Source organism: Sturnira hondurensis, unplaced genomic scaffold (assembly GCF_014824575.4).
Source record: "Sturnira hondurensis isolate 20B ecotype Veracruz unplaced genomic scaffold, ASM1482457v3 Scaffold0014384, whole genome shotgun sequence".
NCBI classification, from domain to species: Eukaryota; Metazoa; Chordata; class Mammalia; order Chiroptera; family Phyllostomidae; genus Sturnira; species Sturnira hondurensis.
In genome coordinates, this window is record NW_028087015.1 from 27,416,784 (window position 1) to 27,435,221 (window position 18,438).

Here is an 18,438-nt window from a genome sequence, read left to right on the forward strand (position 1 = left end):
TGTCAGTGTTACAGTGAAGAATTGGGGAAACCACACCCATTAACTAATTCAGCCCAGCTGCTACTTATTAATGGAAAATTAGCCTATTCTCCAGTACACTTGAAAAATATGCTTTGCATATACAGTATTAGGATTATTAAAACAAAAAAACCCCATGTAACCAGGAACTTCTGAGTAACATGGCAGCTTGCACGTGGGCTCCAACTGCCCTACCTCCTAAGTTGTCTTTGAAATGACTAATCAGAGAAGAACTATGTGTATGTAAATATATAAATGGGAAGAACTGGAGCAATCCTTTTAACTTCAAGCAGATTCCAATACTCCTTTGCTTACTCTTATTGGTTCCTACTTCACTCTGAGTAAAAGTCTATACCCTGCCTCCTTTTCTTTTTTATGCCATTGGAAGTATCCAGTGAGTTCCTGGGGCATCCTGATAACAGTGATTTGAACTCTGCATCTGATAGATTGCTTATCTCTATTTCATTTAGTATTTTTTTTTTGCAGTTTTGCGGTGTTCTTTCATTTGGGCCCTATTTCTTTGTCTCCTCATTTTGGCAGCCTCCCTGTGTTTGTTTCTGTGTGTTAGGTAGACCTGATTTGACTCCCTGTCTTAGTAGCGTGGCCTAGTGTAGAAAAGCGCACCTGTTAAGTTGTATGGGGCAAAGCCTTAGGTAATGCCAGGGTGGGACAACCTGTGTCACTGCTCTGTTGCTAAGTGTGGGGGAGGGCTCGCAGAGGGGACAGTGCCGCAACCTGGCTTCTGGAGTTTTGCCCAGGAGGAAGCTGTCTCTTGGCACTCACACCACACTTTCTCCCCATATGCCACTGGGGCCCTTCCAGCTCTTGCCCTGGTGCTCAATCCCAGAGCAGGTGGGTCTACATGACCCCTAAGTCCATTGTGGGCCCTTTAAGAGGAGTATCCTAAGAATCCTGCAGTTTCTTCTGCTGCCCAATCCCTACTGGTTTTTGTAGCCAGAAATTATGGGAACTTCGTTCTGGTGCTGGATCCCTGGGTTGGGTGGTCTGGACTGGGGCTGGGATCCCTTGCCCCCAAGGTATCCCTCCCATTATTTGTCCACTACATGTGGGTGTGGGACTGCCCATTCCCATCTCTGCACCAGTCTGTGTCTCCCCATATCTGTGCCACTCCATGCCTCCAGGCCTCTCCACCTCTCTGCTTCCTCCACACCTCTCTATGTCTCTGCCCCTCCTACCCATCTGGGTGAAAGTGGCTTCTTTAAATCTGATTGTCAGAGTTCCACACAGCTCAGTTTTCTGACATTCTGGGTGGTATTTGTTCTGTAGTCTGCTTGTATTTTTGCTATGCTATAGATGTACATGGAGGTGAGGTGTGTGACATATTCTGTGTTTACTTAATGTTTATCCACGTTCTGTTTCCCCTCAAATTTGACGTGAGTTCCTGAGGGAAAGGACCTTGTATTGTGCACTGAAACAGTGACTGGCACAGAGTGGATGCTCAGTAAATATTTATTGAATGAATAAATAATGAATACTTACACTTATATTAGAAACCAGAGGTGAGTGTGATCCACGTAATAGAAAGTTCAAAGCATTTTAGCAAGATCCAGTATTGATTGACAAGTCTGGATTTAAGCAACAGTATCACATACAGTCTACTTCCCAAGAGAGAAAAGTCAGAAAAGATATGTCCCAGGAAACCCAGAAGTCCTAGGGAGATTACAAAAAAGGTAAAGATTTACAAAGCAACTCTATAAAGTTATTTTTAACTCATGGGCTCACCCATGAGGTGTACAGGTTTGGGTCCGATCTTTAACAGTACACCTACCAATGATGGTGAGAACTGAACTAAGGGATAAACCATTGCATGGATTCCAGACTGGCCACTGGATAGTCACATGCAAGACAGATCAAAATAGTGCTCTAATGGTGTTGGAACAGACCTGACGTTGAAACCACAACCCATCAAGGGCTGCCCATATTTGCATCCTCAATCTAACCACGTTGATTTCCTGATAAAACAAAAAAAATCAAATTCTACATATGGTTTAAACAAGACCCAGATTCTCATAACATAATATTCAAAATAGCCAGAATACAATCCAAGATTACTCAGCATACAAAGAACCAGGAAAATCTCAACTCATATGGGAAAAGACAATCAACAGACACCAAGTCTGAATGACACAAACGTTGGAATTCTCTAACAAAGCCTTTTATTTATTTTATTGTTGACACCATCACAGATGTCCTCCAAGAAATAAGGGCAAGCACTCTTGAAATGAATGGGGAGTTAGAAAAGTATCAGCAAAGAAATAGGAGATGTAAACTAAAATGGAAATTTTAAAACTGAAAAATACAGTAATCAAAATGGAAAAAACCTCACTAAATGGGTTCAGTAGCAGACTGGAAATAACAGAAGGAAGAGTATCACTGATTTCTGTTCATTTTGAAAACAGAATGATAGAAATTATCCAGTCTGAACAAGGAAAAAAAGGATTGAAATAATAATAATTAGTGTCTCAGTAACCTCTGAGACAATACCCAAGGTCTGACGTCCATGTCAGCAGGGTCTCCGAAGGAGAGGGAGAGGAGAATGAGTGTGTGCAGAAAAAAATTTTTGAAAAAAATCATTGCAAGAAAACTCCCCAGATTGGCAAATGAGGTAAGTTTACGTATTCAGGAATATCAGCAAAACCCAAACTAGGTGAACTCAAAGAAGTCCGTAACCAGACACATTATAATCACACTGAAAATTAAAGATAAAGAAAAAATATTGAAAACAAGCAGAGGAAAATTGACACGTTAATTATGGAAGGACAATAATTGGATGAATGTGGATTTACTCCCCTGTAAATGTCAGTAGCACCTTACCAATTGTGACAATCAAAAATGTCTTTAGATATTAACAAATATTCCCTTGGGGTAGGGAATTGGCCCTAGCTGAGAACTATTGACTCAAATCGAGTCCTCTATTTTCCTAAACAGCTTTTTAAAAGGAAATACTCCAATTTGACTTAGTTTTCAATCATATGGTTTACAGATCTAGAGTAAATTAACAAGCATGGAGTAGGTTATAAGGCACCCAGACCCTAAGTTGCAATAAAGAGGAGTAAAAAAATATTGTTCGGTACCAGATTTATTTAGGTTCAGTTCTGTATTGGGTTGGCCAAAAGTCCATTTAGCTTTTTTCCATAAAATAAAAGACATATTTTTTATTTTCACCAATAACTTTATTGATTTGGATATTTCGAATATGTCATCTGTCTCCTGTATGGTGGAAAGTTCATTGTTCCCAATTAATGTCTCAAGTTGTTTGCTGTCAACTTCAACTGCCTACCCTGACTGTGGAGCATCTCCCAGGAAGAAATCTCCGGCACAAAACTTCAAGGTTGTGCCTTGACATGTTCGATCAGTAACAGCACCTTCTCCACACACTGCACAGATTTTTTTTTGCATTTCAGTTGTGTTTTTATCTTTCTTGAAATAATAAAGCATAATAAGCCAAAAATGTTGCTTAGTTTCTTCCATCTTCAGTTTTAAAATGGCTACACAAAAATTCAATTTTGATTTTTTAAGTGCATGCTGATATGACAGCTGTCCCAGTACAATGTAACAAAATTGTTTTGAATGACATTAAAGACAACTAAATGCTACTAGAGCCATCTTAAAGAAAAAACCAAACGAACTCTTTGGCCAGCCCAATATAAATGATCAGGACTTAATAAACTGAAAAGAGCCATATATACTACTGAATTTTTACCCACTCTTGTCATCCAAGAAGGAAATTTCAGTCTTAAAAAAGAACTGATAAGGAGAGAACATTCCTAACATATGTCTGGCTGTCTGCATTTGAGATCAAAGTTTAAAGCAACCTGAGAACAGCATTCAGGTTACTAGCCAACACTGCTTACCAGTTGAAGGCTATGTTTGATTCCACATGGAGGGATTCTGAGAGATTTTCAGCACCTGCAGCAAATGCCATAGTAAGCGACACCACAAATACAGCAACCATTTGAATTAAGGAATTTGTGTGAAACGTTGAGTTATAACATCCCCAAAATATGTAGCTGTAATGAGATACTGAATATCATTACAGATTGATTTTAGTACCTTTTAAACCTCAATCAAAGAAAAAATATTTTTATTATTAGATAAGTAAAAGGAAACAGATATTTTACTGACTAAATACTTTGTCAAATCAGCATGGAAACGTACAAAAAATGTAAAGATTATTTTAAAGGGGTTTTATTTATTTATTTTTAGAGAGGGGAAGGGAGGAAGAAAGGGAGGGAGAGAAATATTAATGTGTGGTTGTGCCTTGCACACCCACCCCCTCCACCGAGAACCTGGCCCACAGCGCAGGCATGTACCCTGACTGGGAATTGAACCGGCAACCCTTTGGTTCACAGGCTGGCACTAAATCCACTGAGCCACACCAGCCAGGGCTAAAAATAGAAAAAGTTGACATGGCATATATGAGTTATTTAGATTGGGGAAAAACAGTACTATTCAATAATTGACAGTAAATAAATACACGCACCATTTTTACTTTTTAAAATTTGATAGTTTCAATTAAACAGAGACTCATAACTGGCAATGCACTGGCTGTAATAAAGACACCCATAAATTTTTGTCTCTCTAGCTTATCTAAAGATGGAGATTGCAAGGGGCAACTAAAACAATTATCTTCTATTATTTAGCAGCGTCTTATAATTCCACTGAGGAGTCATGCCAAATCCACTGTAACTTCATTTTCTTCCCTTTTCATTTTTTTCCTGAGCCTTACTGAGATGAGATAAGCTTTCTTTTCCAAAACAGAGTAAACATTCTATTTCATTATTCATTCAACAAACCTTTATTGATTATCATTATGTGACAGGCATATACTAGAATGAGTGCTAGGGTCACAAAAGTAAGACACAAATTCTTAATTGGTAACCAGAGGGGCTTATAATTAAGTAAGTGATTAAAAGAAAGGAATTGCAGAGGTCAAAACTACATTATAAAACTGGTAATACCACCTATGAAAATGGAGAAAGGCTTCATGGAGAGAGTAGCATTTGATTAAAGTCTTAAAACTTGGTGAGATTTGCAGAAGAATTAGGAGATGCGCATTCTTCTATACAGAGAGAATTGCAAAGGAACAGGCTTGGAGTTCTGAGAAGATGAGTGTAGGTGGGTCTTTTGGTGGCCCCACCTGCTCACCTTGTGACAGTGAAGCATTGTAAAGGTACATGAGAGCACCTCAGTTACACAGCCCACTGGGGGCAGGACTGTAGCCTGGAGCCTGGTGAACCTTACATGGTCGGATAACAGCTATCTGAGATCCAGAAAGGCAGGTTAGGGAGGTAGGGCAAGAATTCTGATCCTCAGCTTGAGGAACTAGTATCTTACCATCTAAGCAATGAAGGAAGCCAAGAGATATTTTAAAGCAGGGATATGGCATAATCAGCCTTGTTTTTCTAAAGGTTTGCAAAGAGGAAATTGGAATGGGAAGAAATTTGTCTGCCTGGAGGAACCAAGTGAGGAAGTTGTTGCATTAGTAATCTGGGTGATTATTTTCCTCTGGTGTGAATGATGGTCAGAGAGCAGTTCCATACTTGTAATGATATTGCCTTCAAAAGCTTTCACTCATGTAGATTAAGAATAAATCAAATGTTTATTGGTCTTCTATAAAAGGTCTTTTGGCAGTTTAAACCCAGAACATTGCTATTTCGTCCATCCTAATCAGATTTTTGTAAGGCTTCTACTCCTTTAGCTGATGGCTGTTTAGCTTATTGGGAAAAGAAGAATGTAACAATGATTCCAAGGTTCTTGGGTTTACAGTAACTACGCAGACGGGTTTGGACTGTTTCCACCAAACAGGGCAGTTGCCAGTGACTGCAAGTCACTGGGAGGTATGTCTTGCCTCCTGATCCTCCCAAGAGCTTAGCTCCACCTCCTGAAGTGTAAAGAAAGTGCCCTTTTAGTACTTGCAGCTACAAGACAATGAACATTTATCTGGGAAGCAAGGAGAATTCTCTCATTTCTTTAACCTGTGTCATATAAGGAATAGTTGGAAGTTTCTGGGAATATGTAGGACAGAGAAAGTAAGCCTTAGCTAGGGCACAATAGCTGTCTTCAAATGTTTGAAGGCCTGTCTTATAGAATATGGTTTAGATTAACTAGCTCTGTAAGTCTACAGGCTCAGTTAGGAAGATGTAACACTTGCAGTCTGAAGTGAGCCAGGGCTAGATCACAACTAGTGTCCTGCTTGGTCGTAGGTTTACATTGTTCTCTGGAATGGACTTGACCCTCCTTGGTATAGTACCTCATATACAATCAAATATTCCATAAATTAAGTCTTGAATTATACTGAAGTGACTACCTGCTGAGACATACTGATTTGAAAGTTGATACTTATAGGCTATTCCACCAGTATTTAGAAAAACAAAGGGCGATTTCGTGTGAGGAAACAAGGGTATGACTTACCCCGTGGGAAATTTTTTTCTATTCCTTAGGCTACCTGTACTTAAATTCATTGTTAATTTTATAGACCAATTAACCAGTTCTGAGTTGGTGCCATTAGCATTAGGCCAAATATAGATCTTTAAAGGAAGTTTCTAAATTAGGTTAAATTATTGACAATTGATTAGTTTATTAATTTTTGGATTTGATTCAAAGTTTATGTATAGAAACTTTACTTGCTTTAAATTGAATGAGCATAAATCATACCGTATTGAAATTGTTTTGTTTACCTCTCTCGCTGGACTATAAGGCCACTTTTCTATCTTTGGCACTTAGTAGGTACTCATAAGAACTGGAAGAAGGAATGAGGGGGAATGCATGAGTGAGTACGTGAATGAATGAACTTTTATCAGTATCTCAACAAATGTCAGCCTTCTCCTTACTCATTCAATGGATGAGTACTGAATGAGCAGATCTCTGACTTGTGGATTTGTTATGTAAATAGTCCCGGAATTTTTCTTACCGCAGTGCTGTTAAGACTAGAGTCCTGGATGTTCTTTACAGCATGGTCTAGTCTGCAGTGCCACCGACCATGATAGTTTACTGCAGCACACCAAAAATACATTCTTTGCCAATCTGACAAAAACAATAGATATAATTTTGATGCCTTCACACTGGACAGCTATTGTTGTGTTGGCTATTGTCATTTTTTAAATTTGAGAATCTAAGGGAAAAGAGGTCAGTGCCTCTGACTGAATAGTCAGGTATTGCACGTTTTACAAATTCTTGGGGCGTATCAGTGAAAAATTGATGTATTAAAGAAAATAGAATATTATGATAATACTAAGAAAATTGTCAATAAAGCTGAGTTATTAAATTTTTGTAAAGTTTTAGCATATAGAAAAATAGTCTAAAAATATATTTCTGATATATTTAATTATATTATGGTCTGAACCAGAGTTTGATAATGCATTCTGATTTTAATTGGATGTGTGTGTTTACATCAGCCACTAGAAGTTTATGGCTAAGTGATTATCCATTTAGTGATACTGAAAAGGTATTTCCTAATTGATCACCATTTTGAGTAGAGAAATAAATCCTAGTGTGAAAAATTGTGTTTCTTAAAGAGTGAAGGAAATGCAGGCTGAAAATGAAAATAGTTGCGCCACCTGCTTTCCTCCTTGTAGGACTTTAAATTTCACTCATGAGGTACTTAATCTGTCTGTTCAAGTGCTTTTTACACCTGGCAGGCAGGAGTGGCTCTGCTGTCCGGACTGAGGACTTTGCACCCGGCTGCTCGCAGGCCGAGCACGGCAGCAGCAGACCTTTTCCTACCTGGATGCCCAGTGCCGTGGCTGCTTAGCAGTTACTTCAGTAAATATTCTAGGAGGTGCCCCAGATATTTCCTTTTCAGATCAAGTTTGGTCTTGTTTCAGAAATGGAGTTCTGGTTCCCCTGTGTCTGATTCCCTATAGGAAAATTTTCCCAAGTTTTCTAGTGGTGTGGGGTTTTGTCTGAAAGGATATTGATTATTTTTCTTCTTGGGGATGACATAGATAATGAGGCTAACTCCATCTGCTGATATTTAGTTGCATATTTTAGTAAGTACAAAATCCTGTCCCTTGACAGATAGGAGGGAAGTATGCAGAAACACTATAAATATTATCCAGAAGCTTCATTCAGGTCATTAAGCCCAACCCAGCCCTCTCCATTAGGGGTTTTGGAGGATGCTGTTGACTCTGTCTTCAGAGATTCCATGAATCAAGGGAATCTGTTATTGTAAAGACACATGAACATGAGCTTTGGACTTAAAAGCACATGCTGGGGAAGTATGGCCTGACCCCTTTAACTAGAATTTACATCTGAAACTCACTAATCGTGAGACACTAAAATCATTTGAAACCCTCTCGTTAAATATTTAACCCGGTTTTCCTTTTTCTCTTTTATTCCCACCACAACTCAGCATAAGGTCAGGATTCCTTGACTAGTCATCACAATAGATTGACTTTAAAAACACCTCTGTCGGGCCAGAGGCCCTCTGAATTGGTCATTTAATCCGACCACGGAGTTCACTTGATTGATTGCTCAGGGTCCTCCTTCGTTGTTGTATTGTTATGCTTCTAGGTCTGCCTTTCTTTGTCTCCCTTCTGGGCGGTTCCTGGAAGCAAGCCTGCAGGAACCGGGATCCGAGTAGCGTTTGTTCCAGCGCTCTGCAGAGGAAGCTGCTGGGGCACAGCTGGCTCCTCCACGAGACTGTGACCTCTGGAGCGCGAAAGCCACACCTTGCTCAGCTCTGGGTCCCATGCATCCCACAAACATATATGGACCACCTAGTGTGCCAGGCACCAGAGCAGGCCCCGGGAATACGAAGATGATTTGCATGGACTCCCCTGCTCTCAAAGAAACAAGGTTTCTGAAGAAGAAATGTGATGAGCATAATAATAATGCATAGTATCAGTTTTGCACTCACTGTGTGCCAGGTTTTGTGTTGTTTATTAAGGACCACCCCAATAAAACTATGGCGTAGACACTGCTGGCATCTTCATTTTGCCATTGCTATAACTGAGGTCTTACAAAATTATTTAACTGATACACAGACTGGAACAAGATAGTTTAAAAATAGGCAGTTTGATTTTAAAATTTAAACTCTTAACCACTAAATTATACAGGCTAGGAGTGGTGATAAATGGGTAATGTATTATAAAATCATAGAGAAGGTAGAGTGTAATTTTTTTTATTTGGGGCTCCAGGCAAAGTTCCAAGAAAGTTTTCACAGACTAACATGTAGGATTGTAGCAGGAAAGAGAAAGAAGGAGAGTCCAGCAAAGGGGACGACTTGGGAAAGGTACCAAGACCCACGAGCTAGCAATTTATGACCAGACAGGAGGATGTGGTTGGAGATTTGTGGAATGTAAGATGGAGTAGTTAGGGGAAATTATGGGTGAGTGAAAAAAAAAGTGAGCTCTATTCTGAAAAAATGTAGCAAGTGTTTGATGGATTTTAATCAAAGGAAGGACATAATTCAATGTTTGTTTATTTATTTTTAAATTTCTAATGGTGTACAGAAAAATGAATCAACCAGAATAGATAGCATCAGTGACTTCTTCAAGAAGCAGAAGCAAACCTTGGGTGAGCCCAGATTATGACTTCAGTGACCCTGTCGTCCTTCCAGCAATATAAATTTACTGTAGCCCTTTAAAGACCCTTACAATATGTATTAAGAGTCTTAAAAATGTCAATTATTTTATCCTAGTAATTTCATGTCTAGGAATTTGTATTAAGGAAACAACACAAAATGCAAGAAAAACCTTTAGACCATAGACCATCATTTGTGATAGTGAATGGTTCAGTGTGTTAAAACTTATTGGTAAAACTAAATGAATACATAAATAACTGAACAGTTAGTGGGAAAGAATGGGACTTTGGGAAACCATAATAGAAGAATGGTTAATACACATTCACTGGGTAGTTGTGATGAATTTAAGTATAATGATGGTTCTGAAAATTATATAAATACATAGAAAATTTTATGACAACTGAAAAAAGAGTAGAAAAAGATTCTGCATCAAATACATCAAATCATAATGGTGGTTGTTTTGTCCTATTTTTCCAATATTCTTCAGTATACTCAATTTGATTATATGATAGAAAAAGATAAAAACTTTGGGACTATTAATGTTGTACTTATGTTTGAGGTGTCTAAAATATCAAAGTGACAATAAATAGTAAACAATTAGAAACAGGCTTGGTATTCACCTCTGGGTTTACACATTGGAGACATTTAATAAATGTCACCTGAACAGAAGTTTTAGTCCTGTCTTGTGTGGCTCAGTGGATTGAGTGCCAGCCTGCAAACCAAAAGGTTGCCAGTTGGACTCCCAGTCAGGGAACACGCCTGGGTTGTGGGCCAGGTCCCCATGGGAGGCACACAAGAGGCAACCACACACTGATGATTCTCTCCCTCTCTTTCTCCCTCTCTTCCTCTCTCTCTGAAAATAAATATATAAAATATTTTTTTTTAAAAAGAAGAAGAACAAGTTCTAACCATGTTTTTTTCCTTTTGGGTCAGAAGCCCAGAATCCTATTGAAATGAATTAGAAGTTTTACCATAATTTGAACAAGGCTTATATTAAGAGAGGGGAAAACTCTTCCCTTTTTCACCCCCACACCTGAAGTTGTTGAAGGGGATCTCCTTTCTGTGCAAAAGTAAATTTAACCAGCAAATCTCAAGTAACATAGAAAATACTTATTTCAGACATATATCATTTCATAGTTACTTTATTCTCTTGTACAAAGAGAACATTGATTGCTTTCTTTCCTTCATGCCCCTATCATTTTCCCTACTCTGCAGTTCTTGTTCAAGGATCAAGGGTCTACTCTCACTGTTGTCGAATTGTAATGAAATAGAATCCAGAGGCATATTTAACCTCCTGAATTTTGGTGGACTTTCGACAATCCAGATATTTGCTAGCCAGAGGGTTCCAGTCCATTGGTTCGGTGTGCCAGTGTGCTGTGCGCCTGGCAGGCGGGTTTCGGTCTAAGGTTGCTTCTCTAGGGGGGAGTGTAGAGTAGCATTTAGAAGAAGGATTGTTTTTCACTGTTACAGTAATCAATTAGAGACATGCTTAAAGTTGGGGTGTGGGTCAGCATAAAATGATCCTTTCATTCTTTCTGTGCCCAAGGACAAGGGACCATGACCCCGGCACTCAACCCGGGGTGATGTTGTGTCCAGCCCAAGTATCTGTGGATGCAAGGGTGTGTGGATTCATATTTCACACTTTAGTCACATGAAGTAGAGCTTCAGGGCCCAGTCTGGTTCTTTAACAACTTTTGCAGACAAAAGGGGTGGTGGTAGGAAGGTGAGGTTGATTTCAAAGTTATTTACTGCACCCTGGAGGGTTTGGATTGTGATTGAGAGCTAACAAATAGGCAGGAACCTTGGTGATGGGTCATGAGGATAGCTGGGGGACCTACCTGAAAGGAACTCCTCCCCAGCTTTTTACAAATCGGAAATTCCCACTGGGGTTTGGCTCTGTAAAGGTCTCTTTCCTGAGTTGTGTATATGTTATCATGCTGGCTTGAGGCATCTGAAACATAAAAATGACAATAAATAGAGCATTAGAAATAGACTTGGTATTCGACTCTGGGTTTATCCATTTGCTAGTGGATGTTGGATTAATGCATCTAGTACCACTCATGGTAGGACCCTCATGAAAATGGAACATAGAAAGGTAAATTTTAGTGTACAATATGGCAAGGAAATAGAGGTGTAAGAAATGCCCAAGGTCTGGAACTCAATACTGGGGGCCCTTCCAAATCAGGAGTCACTCAGAGGGGGATCTAAAGGCAGAGCAGTATCGAGGGACTTCAAAATCAAATCAGCCTGTATCTGCCAAGCACTTCCTATGGGGAAGTCAATGGAATTAAGTGTTCAGAGACCAAAAGAAAAAAAAAATACAATGTGGCCTTCTCACTCGAGGGTATTGCCATTATAAACAATGTCTGGGGTGGGGGAGGGTGGAAAATAAGTACTTACAAAATTTACAGGATATTTACTATGTGCTAGGCACCATTCTGAGTGCTGTGTGTGTGCCGTCTGATTAATGCTCTCATCAACCCTATGAGATAGGTACAAGGACAATGTTCATTTGATGGATCTGGAAACTGAGGCCCAAAGAAATCCAAGGTCTTTGAGACTTAAGAACCAGGCATTATGACTCCAGAGTCCTTCTAAGGATTATACTGCATCGCCTTCCAGGCAATTTTTTTTTATTTCAAGATGTGTGGGGAAAGGTGAAAGAAAAATGTAAGAGTATGCTTGGCAAAACAGTTTGTGATACATTTCTTCCACCTCATTGCCTGAATTCATGTAAAATCTAAAATATACAAAGAGGACTTCCAGCCAAGATGGAGGAGTAGGTAGACACACTGTGCCTCCTCGCACAACCAAAATAAAGACAACAAAAATTTAGAAACAAAATAACAACCAGAACTGACAGAAAATTAAACTGTGTGGAAGTCGGACAGCCAAGGAGCTGAAATATACACATTCATCCAGATGGGTACGTGGGACGGAATCAGGCAGCCCAGTGGAGAGGGGTCACGGCACAAGAAACGGTGACACCAGGCATGCAAGATGGCAGCGGGCAGACCCTGGGCACAAAGGTGGTGGTTGGCAGACCCCAGGTTGGGGGTGGCAATAGGCAGACCCAACTAGGCGGCGATTGTGAAGCGAGGTACAGCACACAAGTTGGCTGGCTGACTGGGTGGCTGTCCCACATTTGCATTCAGATAACTGGGGAGTAAGACAGACCATGCAACCCAGGGTCCCAGCACTGGGAAATAAAGCCTCAAAATACCAATCGAAAACGCATGTGGGGGTTGAGGCACAGGGAAAGACTCCCAGCCTCACAGGAAAATTTGTTGGAGAGACCCACAGGGTCCTAGAATGTACACAAGCCTACTCACGTGGGAATCAACACTAGAAAGGCCCAGTTTGTTTGGGGGAAGTGACGGAGAGGACTGAGATCCCACAGAGAATGGAGAAAGCATTATTGTTTCCTCTCAGACTCTACCCCCACATACAGCATCACAACCCAGCAACTTGGGTTGCCCTGCACTGGTGAACACCTAAGGCCCCACCCTTCAGTATGTAACAGGCACAACAGGACCAAAAATATGGCTGAAACTGAAGAACAGATCAAAGCTCCAGAAATAATAAAACTAAGCAACCAAGAGATAGCCAGCCTAACAGATGCGCAGTTCAAAATACTGGTGATCAGGATGCTCACAGAATTGTTTGAATTTGGTCACAAATTAGATGAAAATGTGAAGGCTACGCTAAGTGGAATGAAGGAAAATGCACAAGGAACCAATAGTGATGGGAAGAAAACTGGGACTCAAATCAATGGAGTGGACCAGAAGGAAGAAAGAAACAACCAAACAGAAAAGAAGAAAGAAACAAGAATTCAAAAAAATGAGGAGAGGCTTAGGAACCTCTAGGACATCTTTAAACATTCCAACATCCAAAATATAGGGGTACCAGAAGGGGAAGGGGAAGAGCGACAAGTGGAAAACTTATTTGAACAAATAATAAAGGAGAACTTCCCCAGTCTGGCAAAGGAAATAGACTTCCAGGAAATCCAGGAAGCTCAGAGAGACCCAAAGAAGGTGGATCCAAGGAGGAACACACCAAGGTACATCATAATTACATTAGCCAAGATGAAAATGAAGGAGAGAATCCTAGAAGCAGCAAGAGATAAGGGGATAGTCACCTACAAAGGAGTTCCCATCAGACTGTCAGCTGATTTCTCAAAAGAGACCTTATAGGCAAGAAGGGACTGGAAAGAAGTATTCCAAGTCATGAAATGCAAGGACTTACATCCAAGATTGCTCTATCCAGCAAAGCTTTCATTTAGAATGGAAGGACAGATAAAGTGCTTCTCAGATAAAGTCAAGTTAAAGGAGTTCATCATCACCAAGCCCTTATTTTATGAAATGTTAAAGGGACTTATCTAAGAAAAAGAAGATAAAAAAACATATACAGTAAAAAGACAGCAAACTCACAATTATTAACAACCACATCTAAAACAAAAATAAAAACAAACTAAGGAAACAATTAGAACAGCAACAGAACCATAGAAATGGAGATCACATGGAGGGTTAGCAACAGGGGAGTGGGGGAGGAGGTACAGGGGATAAGTAGCATAGATGGTAGGTAGAAAATATTCAGCGGAGGGCAAGAATAGTATGGGAAATGTAAAAGCTAAAGAAATTAAGACACGTGGACATGAACTAGAAGGGGGGAATGTGGGTGGGAGAGGGCGTGCAGGGTGGAGGGGAATGAAGGGAGGGAATGGGACAACTGTAATAGCACAATCAATAAAATATATTTTAAAATTTTTAGAGAAAATAAATAAAATAAAATATACAAAGAATCTTCTGGTTTGTTCTAAAGTATTTGACCTAGGATACCTTGGAGTTCCCTCAGCACCCAAACCTATCTCTAATCAGATCCTTAATATTCTTGGCTTGTGGCTAATTGGACCTAAGGGGTTTTTGGTTTTTTTCTAAACTCTTAGACAAAAAATATTTTCATTTTGGATTCGCTACCTGAAATGTGGGCAGCTGAGCAGTTAGTTACTTGCTGGCCTTTGATCCCATTAGAGAGTTCTGAATTGGTGGCCTGGATCGTTGAATGAAATCTGATATCAAAATAACACCAAGCGGAAGTCATAGGAGATTGTAGTGTAATATATACGGTCAGAATAACCAAGATTTAGGGGAAATAAAATGAGTTTCCTTTGGCCTCATTTGCTCACTTGTGACTTTGCTTTCACTCTTGAGTGATTCTTAGCCCACCTCTTCACATAACAGGGACCCAAGCAAACATGAAATCTCTAACTTCAATTTAGAGATTTCAGAAGCTTTTGAAGCTTGATGAACAACAGCATTTTTTATCATGAACAAGTTAGAATTTCTCAAAGTTCAGGTAGTGCTCTGATATTGTCTTCTCACACTGTGCTGTCTAACAGGAATTTTCGCTTCACCACATGCTTCCTTTATGGAGGGAGGCCTGACCCAATGCAGTGGCCTTGTGTTCATAGCTGGACTATGTTCCATCAGAGCCCTAATTTTTTTCTTAGGAGAGGTCTGTGGGCCTTTTCTTTCTGCCTTCTCACCAGGGGCCAGGCCTTCAGCAAATATAGTAACTACTTCAGCTATTGCACAAACACAGTGGTTCAGCTTGTTTACAGATTCGCTTAGCAAGTGTTGATCGGAAGCTTCCTACAAGCCCAAGCATGCCCTGGACCAGGGTGAGGGCCAGTGCCTTCTTAAATTCCACACCCCACATGCTTCACTTGCCTCATCCTGGCCTTGTGCCCAAGCATGGCGAAGGACACTGGGGTCACAGCTGATAAAGATGTGACCCTTACCCCTAACAGTGACAGTCTAGTGGCATACATGTAAATGAACCAGTGAATGTTCTTGTTAGTGTCTCAAATTGTAAATTAAGTCCCTCTGCACATTCTTTTCCAATCTCTGCAGCTGATGTACATAATGAACCCAAAACAGGAAAAAAATGGATATATGATTTTCTTTACAATTGCTTATAGATTTGGCTGAAAAAAATATTCAGATACTCTTCTGCGAAACTCTCAGAATTAACCTAGAGAAGACTATTATAAATGCTGTTGTTTACCAACTAAGTAGAAGAGTAAAACTCTTTTTTGTCTTAATGAAAATAATTATAATAAACACAGAGGTGAAAGTATGTGGACTGTAACTGGCCTTTCTACCTCATTCATTGCTTTGAGAGTTCTTTCTTAAAATTATTAAGTCTAATTAGCCAGTCTAATTAATTCTTGTTTTGAACAGTAAGAATTAATTTCCCTTTTGGATTCTAGCTTAGTTTTTTGGGAATCACCCTGCAAAAAACTCCTTTGTGACAATACCAAAATGGGAGACAGGATGCAGGATTGCATCTTGTAATGACTTTAGTTCTGCAACTCAACTTCTGAGCAAGCGTGATGCTTCACCCTACTTACTTTTTCTCTCTCTCTTCTTTTTTTTTTTAAGATTTTATTTATTTACTTTTAGAGAGAGCCGAAGGGAGTGAGAAAGAGAGGGAGAGAAACATCAGTGTGCAAGGGATACATCCATCCATTGCTTCTTGAATGCCCCCAACTGGGGACCTGGCCCGCAACCCAGGCGTGTGCCCTGAGTGGGAATTGAACTCAGTCCACTGAGCCATACCAGCTAGAGCTTCTCTCTTTTTCTCTTCTTGATATAGTCTGATTTGGGTGTTGAGAGAGCCATTTAGACTGTTAAGTCACTTTTTTGCCTATGGTGGGTGAACATTGGTGCATATCTCTAGTATTTGGAAAGGGCCGTTTAGTTAAAGATTAGGGCATGCTGGCCTTCTGTTGTGTTATATATTATATTATTCTATTTTTGGTCAGTGAATTTAAGATGTAAATAATTTAGAAACAAGTTCCTGTTACATTTTTAAATATTCTTTCTTAATTTCTTCTTAATTACAGAGCAAAGAGATTGCATTCCAACTTCATGAGGATTTAATGAAGGTTCTTAATGAGCTGTACACGGTAAGCACATAATCTTTCTTCTTTTGAAAGAATCTTTGGTTTGGAATTATGCTTTGTAGAAATACTACAGTTATTAAAACTCATTCCAGGCTAGGGGGCTGACAGGTGCTTGTTCAGTTGAAATGATGAACAAAGTGGATAGATGCATACTATTATATTCTTTTTCCACTCCCTCCAATTTGGAGAGAATGCATTCAAGTAAATATGCATATGCAGTTATCACACATTAAAAAACTACATCATTAGATGTTCTAATATGACATGTTTTTAATTGGTTGGATTATCTGTGATATGTACCTACATTCAGTTCTAAATATTTTATTTTAAATTGTTGCCATTCTTAAATTAGCCATTCTCACCTCAGATTTGAGAAATTTAGAGTTGCTTTATTCTGGTACTTTAATTTCTTACCACTCCCGCCCCGCCGCCTGCATTTCAGTTAAACTGTTTGGTTAATGATTTACTCTATTAAAATTACTTTTGGGAGTGGTACCTTTTTTGTCAGTAATTTGCTGTTGTGAATTTAAATTTTATTCCAGCTACTGCATATAATCATAAGAAGTTAAATAATTTGAAATTATTTTATTAAGAAAACCAAAACCAATGAGGCTGTAAGTTGGAATTAATCATGTGCCTAGGTAAATTTTTTACATTTAATGATCATATTATTAAACACAAATTTGTTTTGGAGGAATTGAATGAGTTTTTATTTTATAAGAGAGAAATAATGAGAAATGAATAATACTAATTTGTTCTGACTGTAGATATTTGCATTTTCATTGCACAAGATCATTTGAATTTTTCTTTATGGGCAAGTTAAACCTGAAAATTAGTATTAAAATGTTTCTCAATTTACAAATCCCATTTTTTCCTAAAAATCAATATTTATAAAATGCAGTTTTGTGAATTAAAGTGTTTCCAATGCTCCATTGACACTGACTAGTTAAAAGAACCCATAGTTTAAACTTCTATGAAATTTGTGATAGTCTTATAAAATTCACTTCCCAATTTTTTGTACGTGTGATACATTTTTACTGTTATGTAGCATGTACTTATGAACTTAATGGACAATTTTTTGTGTTAGTTCCTCCCTTAGAAACTTTCAGCTTTACATGCAAAAGCCTCATGTTATAAGGTCATATCCACATTTTTAAAGTATCTACTGAAGTAGAATTTTTTATTATAAAGGCCATTTATTAGCCTGTGATTTATTAATTTTTGACAACCAAAGGTATCAACTATTTCTAGAAATCCTGGATTTAGAATTTAAAAGTTAAATGAGCATTGTGCCTCTGAGGTGTCCAGAAACGGTATGTCATCTTCCACTGGACTCTTCTAAGATGATGGCTTCATGGCATTTCCCTTGCGGTTCCCTTTGCCTGAGCATTGTTTAAAAAACGAGTCTGGTGGTTGTCATGGCATCAGAGACAAGCCTGTTGATTAGGGTCTGAAACTAGTAGTACTAGCCAAAACAATAGTGACAAAGATAAACTTGGTCGTTGACTGTGACAAATCAGTAGAATGTTATGAAAATTTTATCTCAGTGAGAGGTGTGTGTAGTGAAGTTTTTCCAGGATTCAGCCTATCAAGTGGACTTAGATATTTAGCAGACTGTACATGTAGTTGAATCAAGCAAGCTGTTATTTCCTCAAAACTCTCGGCAGTAGTAGTCTGAAAGCCTGAAGGAGCCAGGCTCCGGAACTAGTCACCAGAGCCTGAATACCCCTGTCAGAGTCACTTAACCTCTCAGAATCAATTGAGGAATTAGAGTAGAAGAGACAAGCAATGAGTTTTTAATTAGATAGCCTGTAGCGCACTTTGAGTTCTTGGGAAAAAATTTTTACTTTTAACCAGAGAGCATGCTCAGCTGAGATCAGAGGTCATATTTTGCCTGGAAAACACC

The 18,438-nt window shown here is 39.1% G+C and overlaps 1 protein-coding gene across 2 annotated transcripts in view; it reads left to right on the plus strand.

Annotated features, from left to right (window-relative positions):
* SRGAP1 (SLIT-ROBO Rho GTPase activating protein 1) overlaps positions 1-18,438 on the plus strand; it is a 267,456-nt gene that overhangs the window by 133,034 nt on the left and 115,984 nt on the right. For both annotated transcript variants that reach the window (XM_037063067.1, XM_037063068.1), the window contains exon 4: positions 16,473-16,535. In XM_037063067.1, the coding sequence (XP_036918962.1) occupies positions 16,473-16,535 (63 nt within the window). The remainder of the gene's footprint in view (positions 1-16,472; positions 16,536-18,438) is intronic.